The sequence below is a fragment of the Hypomesus transpacificus genome, unplaced genomic scaffold (genome assembly GCF_021917145.1).
Source record: "Hypomesus transpacificus isolate Combined female unplaced genomic scaffold, fHypTra1 scaffold_30, whole genome shotgun sequence".
NCBI classification, from domain to species: domain Eukaryota; kingdom Metazoa; phylum Chordata; class Actinopteri; order Osmeriformes; family Osmeridae; genus Hypomesus; species Hypomesus transpacificus.
The window spans coordinates 1,986,021-1,998,131 of NW_025813826.1; the positions used below are offsets into that span (position 1 = coordinate 1,986,021).

Consider the following 12,111-nt stretch of genomic DNA (forward strand, 5'->3'; position numbering starts at 1 on the left):
AACCAAGCCTACCACCAAAACTAGAGCAGGACTTCCCCAACACTAGAACAGGACTACACCAAGGCTATACCAAGACTACTACAGGACACTCCCCAACATTAGAACAGGGCTACACCGAGGCTATACCAAGACTAGAACAACACTAGAACAGGACTACACCAAGGCCATATCAAGACTAGAACAAGACAAGGCCAGACCACAGCTAACCCAGAGTAAGGCAATTTTGCCTGTCTGTCTGCATATCTGTCTGCCTGTGTGTCTGACTGTCTGTTGTCCTGTCTGCTTACTTGCTTACCTGTCTATATGTCTTTCTGTCTGCCTACCTGTCTGTCTTTCTGCCTGTATGCCTACAGTACCTGTCTGTTTGTCTGTGTGTTTGTGTAGTGCGCATATGCATCTGTGTCACTTGCATGTTTACATTGAGAATTAAAACGTTTCTATGGATTATGATGATGTTAGAACACACACACAGAGACATACACATGCATACTAGTACTGCTGAGATAAAGCTGGATGGAGAAAGTATACAATAGTAACCCTATTGTTTTTGGTTTTGCCCTGCCCTAGTGTTTCCCTTTCATCGTCTTCACCTGTGTCTCGTTGTCGTTAGCGTCATTGTGTCCACCTGTGTCTTATTTGTTTCTGTGTATTTAGGTTTCCGTTTTGTGTCCAGTCTTTGTCTTGTCATTACTGCTACTACCCCTGCGTGTGAGTACCCTTCTGTGTCCCGTTTTTGGAAAATAAACACCTTCGTTATATCATGCCTCGCATCTCTCCTGCGTTTGGGTCCTACCCCTCCACACACCGTGACAGAAAGAGAAACTTGTTGCTGGTCCGAACGCTCCATGTGTGACCTAGTCCAAAATGCTAGTGTGTATGTGTAGGTGCATTTGTATTTGTGTGTGTGTGAACCTGTGTGGTGGTGAATGACCAAATGTCAGGCTGCTGACTGGCCAGAAGGCATGTGCTAAAGCCAGCCTGCATCCTGGGACTGGGGGCAATGAAAGCAACACAGGAGACAGCTGCCAGGCACATAGTTTTTCTCTCTCGCACACACACACGTGCACACACACTAATACATGCACAAACACACTTATACACACAAAAAAGAGACGGTACTACAATGTCAGAAAGCCTCCACCCGAGGACACACTCGCAGCTCTGGTGTCCAGTAAGATAGGTCAAAGAGTCTAATGACTGTAACCAGAGTTATTTTCACAATCTGTAGGCCTCCAGTCCAGCTGCACACCTCCAGACTACAGTACACTTGCAGACCTCCAAATTACAGAACACCTGCACCCTCCAGATTACCCCTAGCCTCTAGCACCAGACTCTAGCCTCAGCCTGAGCCTCTAACCCCTTTCTGTACTTCACACGCAATTGCACACACACACACACCAGGGCTTGAAATCAACGTTATTACTTGGTAGCACTGGTGCTTCCAACTATAAAAAGTTTGAAACATTTTATATTGTCTTTTTAGCTATTCAATTTTTTTGCACGAGTTAGCTCTGTGTCACGTGACAACGGAGCAGAGTGACATGAAGTGACTGACGGCTCATTTTAACTTATCTAAATTCTGTATTAAAGTTAGGAACGTAATGATGTTTAACTGTTAAAAAGTTTAACTGTAACGCTGGATAGAAAGGTAGACCGGTTACTGTATCAGCTCACAGCAGACACATAGTAGCACCATAACAATTATTTGCCTCGCACAAATGCTCCCAAACATATTTTTAGATTGCACAGATAATGTTATGGGAGCATATGCCACCACAATGGTTGCAATTTAAAGCCATCCACACACACACACACACACACACACACACCAGCAGACTCAATATACAGTCAGTAGCTTTACTGTGTTCGTATAGCTACCATGGCTAACATGGTCCTTCCTTATGTTTATTTAAGTACTTATAATAAATAAATTCCAAGAATTTCCAACACTACATCTCTGGCTTGTTTGTGTCAAATGTTGCTATTGTGGGCTTTCAATTGAATATCACTGTTTTGATGTAAAATTTGTAATAAATGTTTTTATATGTCTGTGTAAGATCTGTGTATGATAGAGAGAATAAGGTAGTGAGATGGACAGAAAGGAAGAGAGAGAGGGCAGAGACAGTATTTTAAGGCAGCAAATTGTAAACTCCCAAATAGAGTTTAAAAACACACATAGACTAGCCCTCAATCCCCTCCCTCGCATCTCCTCACACCTTCCTGAAGGGTGAAGCGGGGTGGTGATGTGTGTGGGGAGTTGTGGGGTGGAGTGGTAATGTGTGGGGTGGGGGAGGTTGTGGTGATGTGTGGTGTGTTTTAGGGTAGTAATGTGTGGGGTGGGGTGGTAGTGTGGCGTGGGGTGGATGTGGTGTGGGGTGAGATGGTAATGGATGGGGTGGGTGGTGATGTGTGGGGTGGTGATGTATGGTGTGGGGTGGTGTTGGATGCTTGATGTGTGGTGTTGGGTGGTGCTGTGTCGTGAAGGGTGGTGTAGTCATAACAGACCAGGTGTTGGTATAACCGACCAGATGTGGTTATAACTGGTGTAGTTACATCAAACCAGGTGTGGTAATAACAGACCAGGTGCAACAATAATAGACCAGGTGTGGTTAGAGCAGGTGTTGTTATAACAGACCAGGTGTGGTTATAATAAAGCAGGTGTGGTTATAACAGACCAAGTGTGGTTATAACAGGTTTAGTAATAACAGGTGTAATTATATCAGACCAGCTTTAGTTATGTCAGATGTAGTTATAACAGACTAGGTGTGGTTATAACAGACCAGGTGTAGTTATAAGAAACCAGGTGTGGTTATAACAGGTGTAGGTATAACAAACTTAGTGTAGATAAAACAGACCAGGTGTGGTTGTAACAAACCATGTTTGGTTATGAAAGGTGTAGCTATAACAGACCAGGTGCAATTATTATAGGTGAAGTTATAAGAGGCCGGGTGTGGTTATAACATAACAGGTGTAGCTATGAAACAGACCAGGTGTAGCAAAGCAAATGGCCAGATGTAGCTATGACAGAGCAAGAGTAGTTCTATATGACAGGGGTATGAGAGACCATGTGTGGTTATAACCGTGTGGCTATGATAGGCAATGTGTAAGAGATATAGATTTTATCTATGACAGAGCAGAGAGATCAGGTGATCTCACTGGTCCCTTGCTTGTTTGGCACGTTCATAATTGTATAGTGAACTGTAACAACGCGAGTCTTGATCCCTAGACTATGTCTACAGTTGCTGTTAATGTTTTACACATTAAAACGCAGTACCGTAGATGCCTTATTGGTTCCTCTCTGTGACAAGTTACAGGTACTCACAAATGTTTGGAGGCTCAAATGTATGCGACACAAACTGACAGCAATGTCGTCAATTGTTTATTTGAGATGGTGAAATCTAGTGTGCAAAAAAATTAGTTATTTATCGAATGTACTTACCCATGTCTAATGTTGTCACACACTCGAGTCTATCGTGTAAATATTTCATCAAGCTAATTTAAAATCCATTTGGCCACACCGACTCAACAGACGGATGGGATGACAGCCTCCCGCGGAGCTGTCAAATGGAGCAAGATTTTTTTGGTGAAGAAAACCCAGAGGAAAATGGCGTCAAGAGCAGGAACCGTTGAGAAAAGGGTGATCTAACAAAATATCAAGCGAAAATCAAATCAATTCTCCAACGCTGAACTGTTCTAAGAAGAGAGCGGCCCGGGCCTGCGTGCCGTCTCGCTAGCGGGGCGACGTGCAATGCTGCGGGGTACAATCTGTCTCGCTCTGTCTACTTGTCGGTCGTTGGTCACTCGGGGAGCTGCATAGGGCAGCTTCCCTCGCTCTCAAATCCGTGACTCGGGGGAGGATCAGACAGAGCTGTTATACTGCAGTGAAAACAAACGGTTTGCGCTCGGCATGCATCCGACCGAAATCCCAAATCCAACGGGAAACGTCAATGGCAAGCCTGCAGTAAACCCGTTTTAACGGACGATGGTGTTGATGGATCTCAAAAGGCGCGGTTTTATGTCGGTTTGCGCTCCCCGAATTGTATCAGGGTGTTCGCTTGCTCGTTCTTCTTCGCTGAGTGTCGTGTCTGTTAATGATCTCGCTGAACAGTCTGTAGCTGCAGCTAAACTCCGTCCGTCCAGGAGGAGATTGGAGGCGAGAAAGGAGAGGGGCGCAACATCGCCTCCAAGAGGTGTGCTCTTGCATTTGGCTACACCTCATGTTAATTTAGTCTCACACTTTCGTGCAGACTAATTCAGAACTGCTATGGAACCGCAGCCTAGTGTGTAATAATATTCAGTCCCATAACTGCAAACATGCACATGCTCCCTGACAGTTCACATTAGTGGTGGACTCAGAAAGGGAGGGGGGGGGGGGGTACATGCTAACAAAAGTGCCCTCTAGGATGCCCCTATGGTAGAGTAAACATGATAAAGGGTCCTGTACGGTTGCCCAGTGTACAAGAAAACGTGATAAAGTGCCTTCAAGGGTGCCCTACCAGTGGAGAAAGCAGGATTCAGCTCTCTCTAGGGTGCTCTTTCAATGGATAAAACATGATACAGAGCCCTCGGGGCCCTACCAGTGGAGAAAACACCAGACCAAACATTTTGTCTTCTCTAGAATGCTAGTTGCTGTCCAGTCAGAACCCCAGTAGGTACAATGAGGGTTACGGTTCAGGTGACAAATCCAGTTTGTGTGCCATGTACCTCTGAATATCTTTCCAGGGCTCTCAAGTCTCACGCATTTGCTGTGAGACTCACGCATTTCAACCATTTCTCAAGACGTAGGTTGTCTCGAGTTAAATGCCACCTACCAGCCAGCCTATCAGAAATATCACCAGCACAGCCCCCCCCCCCCTTCAACCCCCCACCCCCGTCGGACAGAATTTTTTATCCAACCTTTGAGAGGAACGGTAATCTCATGCTAAAATTTGGATAAAACTTGGGAGCCCTGTCTTTCTTTGTATGTAAAGTAGCCTACAAATCTGAAAGTTCTGCTTCAGTACTCTTTGTTTCCAATTTCCGTATTTGTAGCCTTGGTACCAGTATTGTATTACCATTGTGTGTAGGTGTGTTTGTGTGTGTGTGTGTGTGTGTGTGTGTCTGCATGTATGTGTGTATATGTGTGCCCGTGTGTGTTTGGGTTTGTGTGTCTGTTAATGTGTGTGTTTGTGTGTGTGTGTGTCTGTGTATTGATCTTGAGGGTTGAGTATGGATATAAAGAGACCCCTGAGTGTGAGAGGTCAACAGCTGCTGCCAACAGCCAATCAATCCACACTGTATCAGTAAACTGTTCTCTCTCTCCCTCTTTGTTTGTCTCTCCCTCTTTCTCTGTCTCTCTCCATCTTTTTATGTCACTCTCTCACTTCCTCTCTTTCTCTTTCACATGCACAAACCCTGACCAGTTCAGATAGGTTTCCATGGATACTAGATACAGGCAGGCGGGAGCAGTTCTCAATTATAAACATTGAATTATTATGGGGTGGATGTAGCTAGCCATGGTGCAATGTATTTCTGAATTAATCTGCTAATCTAATTAATGATCTAATCTATATAATCTGTTTGTCTGTCAATCCTTTAGTCTATCTGTCTTCAAATTAGGGGTCAGATGGCTGAGCGGTTAGAGAGTTGGGCTGTTAATCGGAAGGTTGTTGGTTTGATTCCTGGCCGTGCCAAATGACGTTGTGTCCTTGGGCAAGGCACTTCACCCTACTTGCCTCGGGGAGAATGTCCCTGTACTTACTGTAAATTGCTCTGGATAAGAGCGTCACCTAAATGACTAAATGTAAATGTATATTCTCATCTGTAACAGTTGCTGCCCCCTCAATTCACTGTAGCATATCATCATGGGCTTCATTATAGGCTCGGGGTCAGGGGCTAGTCAGGCTAAAGGTTACTCTTACATGATATAATCAGTCATTAGTTCCAAGAATCAAACCTTGTTTGTCAGTGCTAAACCTTGGCACCTCAAACAACCCCTGTCACTTGCTTCCTGTTGTTTCAGAGCTGCGAATGTGGTCAGTGAGTGTGTGTGTGTCTGAGAACTAAAGCATACAGAAACTAAGTGTTCTTGAATGAGAACACCCTCAGCCTTGTCCTTGGTGGGTGGAGGCCCACAGAGGACAGTTGATACGTGTGAATGATGGAAATAACATTTTAGGAAACAAGGTAACTGTCCTATCATCTACACAATGACTGTAGTTGAAGGATGTGACACATATGCAGGTGCACTGACTGTAAAAACCACACACACACACGAATGGCCTGTTTACTGTACAACCTGGCGTCCTGACTGAGGTCGCTCACCCTGTAGCAGGAAGTGGTGGCGTTATACGTCCTGTTAGAACAACACCCACTTCCTGTGAGATTGATAAACAGCCATATGGCTTCATTCTTATGTATTTAGTGGTTTATTTAACAGGGCACCTTAAAAACATTGCTGTAAATGCACCAGAGTTAGCCAAGAGGAAAAAGTGTTCTCTGCCCTGCCTCTGGCATGTTTATTCATGCATAAATAATAACTAATGAGAAAAGATTCAAATTAAAGTGGTGGACTTACTATCTTTTGTTTCGAAAGGAGTGTTTTTTACAAATAGGATTCTATCAAATTTAATAGAATCTATTTGATTAAATTGAATCACTATGAGCTAATTAAAACGTATTCATATAAGCATGGGTCAGCATTGTTCCCTTATTGTGCCAATAGACCAAAAATGTCAAGATAGGTTTATCTGCATGTGTGTATGCGTGTGCGTGTGGGTGATGGGGTGGGAGGTTTAGGGGGTGAGGGTTTACATAAGCATGAAAGCTTGTGTGTGTCTGTGTCTGTACCAGTAGAGATACGTTCACTGATGCACCAAGGAGCTCCATACCAGGCGATAACCGTCAAAATTCTGCTCAGAAGTATCAGACAACGAACAGGATGTTTGCTTCAACTTGACCCTTATTATTGTACAGCAGACGCACTTATCCAGAACGACTTACAGTAAGTACAGGGACATTCCCGAAGCAATAGGGTGAAGTGCCTTGCCCAAGGATGGCACAGCAGGAATCGAACCAGCAACCTTCTGCTTACTAGCCTGATTCCCTAACCGCTCAGCCACCCGACTCTTCTCTCTGACTTTATTTAGTCAACATGTTATACCTGTAATGATGTAAACTGTACTGAAAGGTATTGACCAGCAGGTGACGGTGTTGGTCGACAATCGTACTTTGAACTTTGAACCGGAAATATTTATTGGCCTTAAACAAAATAGGACGTCTGAAACCTTTTAACAGTTGACTACCATGGCGCTGGATGTCAAGTCCCGAGCCAAACGTTATGAAAAACTAGATTTTCTGGGAGAGGGACAGGTAGGGAGAAACTTATGTCTCTTATATCGCGACCGGGGTGCAACTGAGCGAGGCTATGTACAACAAAAGGAGTTAGTCTAATTACTGTAGTATAAGTTAGCTAACAAGCTCGCACAGAGTGAGTTTGCTTGCTAACTGTCTGTACAAGCAACAATACACAGCTCTGAGCTAGCTGTACCAAGCCATCTAGTCTAACTAGCAGATGCCAATAAAGTCTAGAGCTTGAATACAGTGGTCTGAAAAGCCCTTAGATATCCAGCTAGCGTGGGGTTTACAAGTATTTATGAATAAAACATGTTATTTATGTTATCGTAAGTGAACTAGCCGGCAAGCACTAATGTTGGTTACATAGCAGCCTGAGGTTAAATATGGTTTTCTACTCATCTACCTCCTTCTCAGTTCGCCACAGTGTACAAAGCCAGGGATAAGACCACTAACACTATAGTCGCCATCAAAAAGGTAAGCCGAGATTGACTATTACTCTCTTTCTAACCATTAGACACTATTATAACTTCACGATTCTGTGTCTGCCGGTAACAGATCAAGGTTGGACACAGAACAGAAGCCAAAGATGGTGAGGGGTTAAAGTTATAGATGTTTATAGATGTGATTTTATCCAAATATGGATGTTATCTGCTATGAGTAATGCTTGTTATTAAATGCATTTATCTATCAGGCATCAACAGAACTGCCCTCAGGGAGATCAAGCTATTGCAGGAGTTGAGCCATTCTAACATCATTGGGGTACGTACCTCCTCCCCCTCCCCCCCCCTGAAGTAGCCCTCCTCCCCCTCCCCCTCCCTCCCCCTGAAGTAGCCTTGTCATCAAACCTTTAAATCATGTTGTGTAACTGTTAGTTTTTTTTCCTCCAAGCTCCTGGATGCCTTTGGGCATAAATCCAACATCAGTCTAGTGTTTGATTACATGGAGACAGATCTGGAGGTGAGACACCCATCTGTATGCACACACTCTGCCAGGGCACATATGGGGGTAGAAGGGAGAAAGGGTTGGATTTGAAGACGAGGAGGACTAAATGGAATGGGAAAGAGACTTGATGCTGGGTCATTACAAGGGTCTTATCTCTTTTCCCTCAGAACAAGGCTAAGTATGGTGAGTAGATGAATGATTACCACTTGAATCTTTAATATGATCTCTATTAGATTACTTGGGTGAAATATATATATATATATGGAGGCAGGCCTCTCCGACCACATCTAGTCTAGGTTCTATGTGTTCATGGCTCCTGTGTCTGCTCCTCCTCTGCCCCCTCCAGGTGATCATCAAGGACACCAGCCTGGTCCTGACTCCTGCCAATATCAAGGCTTACATCCTCATGACCTTACAGGGCTTGGAATACATGCACCACCATTGGGTTCTGCACAGAGTGAGACACACGCTCTCTCTCTCTCTCTCTCTCTCTCTCTCTCTCTCTCTCTCTCTCTCTCTCTCTCTCTCTCTCTCAGGACAGCCAGATGTTTGTTGTGTCATGTTTTAGGGCGAGGTGTAGTAGGCCATGCATCTATAGTATCTGTGTGCCTAACTACCCTGTCTGTTAACAGGATCTGAAACCTAATAACCTGTTGTTGGATGAGAATGGGATCCTGAAGCTGGCTGACTTTGGCCTGGCTAAAGCCTTCGGCAGTCCTAACCGCGTCTACACTCACCAGGTAGTCACCAGGTACGAGCTGCTTTCACATTGGCTACAATAGCAGCAGGTAGTCACCAGGGGCTAAATGTATCAAATTGTGTAAATGTATACGTAAAATATAGCATACGTAGAAAAACTGAAAAACTAAACGTATGTAAAGTTTGTCTGATATTTATGAACACTATGTACGTGAACAGTTGTCTGCGCATTTACAACATTTTTTGCATTTACTTATGCACACGTCATCGAGCTCCTTGTTCACAACCAGTCCATAATCAGTCTGGTTTCCCAACAAATGTCTCGATAAACCGATTCTGGATAATTAATGATTATTGTGAAGATAAATGGCAAATGAAACGTGTGTGAAATACAGAAATATGAGGATTTAACATCATAGTGAGTTGGGGGAGCGTTTGGTGGCCTTAGTAGTGGGGTCACAAACAAGGCCTATCTGCTTCAATATAGAGAAATTATGGCAACAGTGAATGAAGTGGATGATGAGGTGCACTTGTGTACAATAATGAAATGGTCTGACTGAAGACAAAAATCATGTCAAGCCAGTGTTAGTGGTCTGTCTCAGTAAAGCTGTTGTTTACCTTTATTAAGCCAAAATTTATATCAGTGGAAAAGTGGGAAGGTAGGACATGTCTATTTGTTTATATGTGAATTTATAGCGAACTCTTTTATCCAAAACAGCGTATAGCAGCTTATGTATAGATTGTGCAGTCAATAACTTGAAGTGCCTAGTTCTAACACTATTACAGTGATTGTTGTCAAGGAATGGTCTGTGTTACATGAAACAGTGCAACATCATCTTGAAAACAACATACAACAAAAGTGTCAATTTTGTATATAACACGAGAAGTAAATCACGTTTTATGTTGCTGTGTATAGTTCTTTTAGATCTATTGATTTGATCAGACTCTTCAGACATCATAGGAAGGTAGTTGAAGGGAGGATATTCTACCACTGTATAACCAGGAGGATGCTGCTGCACTCCTACTGCACCAGTTCTTCTCATCCTCCTAGACTTACTTTTCCTCCCTTTCTCTCTTTGTGTTTTCTCTTTTTCTCCACGTTTCTTGCTCTCCCTCAGGTGGTATCGTTCTCCAGAGCTCTTGTTTGGAGCCAGAATGTATGGAGTGGGTGTCGACATGTGGGCAGTGGGCTGTATCTTGGCAGAGCTGCTTCTACGGGTACACGCAGACACAAACTTGAAGCATAAGAGATCACTTTCTGTCTGTGGAACAATTCTGGCTTACCCCTGATTACTTTGTGCCCTTACTCTTTCAAATTTGTTCTGCCTGTCTCATTGTCTTTCTCTTTGTCTCCTAGTTACCATTCCTTGCTGGAGATTCCGATCTGGACCAGCTGACCAAGATCTTTGAGGCTTTGGGAACTCCCACAGAGGACAGCTGGCCTGTGAGTGTGTGTGTGTGTGTGTGTGTGTGTGTGTGAGAGAGAGAGATTTCCCCACGATTCCCTCCAAAACAGCATGATTGATATTCCCTCTATCATAGAAAGAGAAATGTGACAGTGTGTGTGTGAGAGTGTGAGACATACAAAACCATGACAATGTGACAACGTGTGTGTACAGGGAATGAGCAGTTTGCCAGACTTTGTGTCTTTCAAGCTGTTTCCTGGTACTCCTCTGGAGCACATCTTCAGTGCAGCAGGAGACGACCTCCTGGAGCTACTGCAGGGACTGTTTACCTTCAACCCCTCCACACGCATCACAGCCACCCCGGTAGCACACACATCCGCAGACACACATAAACACACAAACATACAAAGCACATGATCACAGCGATATCTAAATGAGTGCAATTACACTGCAGATACTAGTTCCCATTTTCCTTCCATTTTTTCAGATTTTATGTATATATTTTTTCCCTCCCCCCCGTCCCCAGGCACTAAAGATGAGGTACTTCAGTAACCGGCCAGGCCCCACTCCTGGTCACCAGCTCCCGCGACCCAACTCATCCGCTGAGGCCCTCAAAGAGAAGGAGAACCTTACCATCGGAGTGAAGAGGAAGCGAGACGGCCTGGAGCAGAGTAAAAAAAACACCTCACATGTTTTACTTGGAACAAATTCATAAACTGAAGACAAAATGCTAGCTAAACATCGTTCATATAAACTGAACTGGAATTCTACTCCAGACATACTCAAGCTAGCGGGGAACATACAAATATAGCTGGAATGGTATGTAGTGATTAACGGGTGTTAGCTGCTACACAAACACACACATGCGCACCCACACACATGTGCACACATGAGCGCACACACAGGGACCAGGGTGTGGCATGGACAGTAAGTAGGAGGTTCAAAGCTGTGGTCAAGGAGTTATTTAGGTCAGCCTGTATATTATAGCAAGAGGGCAACTCCCCAGTGTGGGGAGGAAAGCCTAGTTAGTTTACAGATGTTTTCTGTTTCACTATTCCCATACATTTACTTCACTTTTTCAGATATTTTGATTTCAATTGAAAGATGGTACCTTACTTTCAGCAGACTCTGTGATGTGTATTCAGGTTTAATGTATCTTCCCTAAAAGTGTACTTAAGCTTTGTCTGTCTGTCCTCCACCAGGTGGAATGAAGAAAAAACTGGTCTTCTGAAAACGAACATGAGAGAGAGAGGGGCTCTGTTGACCAGAGGTCTGTTCCGGCCCAGAGGAACTCTGGAGAACGGCTGCGTTGTATAAGTTATTCAGACAAGAACACGTATTCTTTCAGGTGTGTGTGACTGACCAATTAGCTGGTAACTTGGTTTCAGGGTTATTCCTCATTGAAACAGTGATATCTGTAATCTCGATAGGCAACAACCAGAAGGTAGATTCTTCACGTAAATTGTATTCTATTTATGTGACTTGATTTGTGCTTACGTCCATTCATTTATTTCTTGTAGATGTATTTTTTTACATTTATAATTTTTGCATGTCACGTGGGTGAATAAATGCTGAGATCTTGTATAACGTCTGAAATTCATCTTTGGTTATTTGGGGGGGAAAACACTGCATCTGTGACACAGATCCAGATCTCAGAGGACACACAAGAAAGGACTATTATGTTTACTGATATCCGGGAGGGTGTGTGGACAGAAATGTGTGTGTGACT

At 43.8% G+C, this 12,111-nt stretch overlaps 2 protein-coding genes across 3 annotated transcripts in view; one reads left to right on the forward strand and one right to left on the reverse strand.

Annotated features, from left to right (window-relative positions):
- The window catches only part of setbp1 (SET binding protein 1), a 32,807-nt gene extending 28,662 nt beyond the window's left edge, over nt 1-4,145 (reverse strand). The window contains exon 1 of one of the 2 annotated variants that reach the window (XM_047015349.1): nt 3,440-4,142. The gene's annotated coding sequence lies outside the window, so the exon portion shown is untranslated. Of the gene's footprint in view, nt 1-3,439 lie in introns of both variants that reach the window. The other variant, XM_047015350.1, reaches the window with a different exon arrangement.
- A 3,081-nt stretch (nt 4,146-7,226) lies between these two features.
- On the forward strand, nt 7,227-11,982 carry cdk7 (cyclin-dependent kinase 7). Its single transcript, XM_047015326.1, has 12 exons — nt 7,227-7,350; nt 7,750-7,809; nt 7,891-7,924; nt 8,027-8,094; nt 8,224-8,292; nt 8,624-8,734; nt 8,910-9,028; nt 10,095-10,194; nt 10,334-10,420; nt 10,596-10,745; nt 10,909-11,053; nt 11,585-11,982. The coding sequence occupies exons 1-12, from the start codon at nt 7,285-7,287 to the stop codon at nt 11,611-11,613; spliced, it is 1,038 nt and encodes a 345-aa protein (XP_046871282.1). The 5' UTR covers nt 7,227-7,284; the 3' UTR covers nt 11,614-11,982.
- Nucleotides 11,983-12,111: the final 129 nt, after the last annotated feature.

Coding starts and splice junctions, on each gene's coding strand:
- cdk7 (XM_047015326.1), top strand. CDS start 7,285: ATGGCGCTGGATGTCAAGTCCCGAGCCAAACGTTATGAAAAACTAGAT. Junction 7,351..7,749: donor ATTTTCTGGGAGAGGGACAG/GTAGGGAGAAAC, acceptor CCTCCTTCTCAG/TTCGCCACAGTGTACAAAGC. Junction 10,421..10,595: donor CCACAGAGGACAGCTGGCCT/GTGAGTGTGTGT, acceptor GTGTGTGTACAG/GGAATGAGCAGTTTGCCAGA.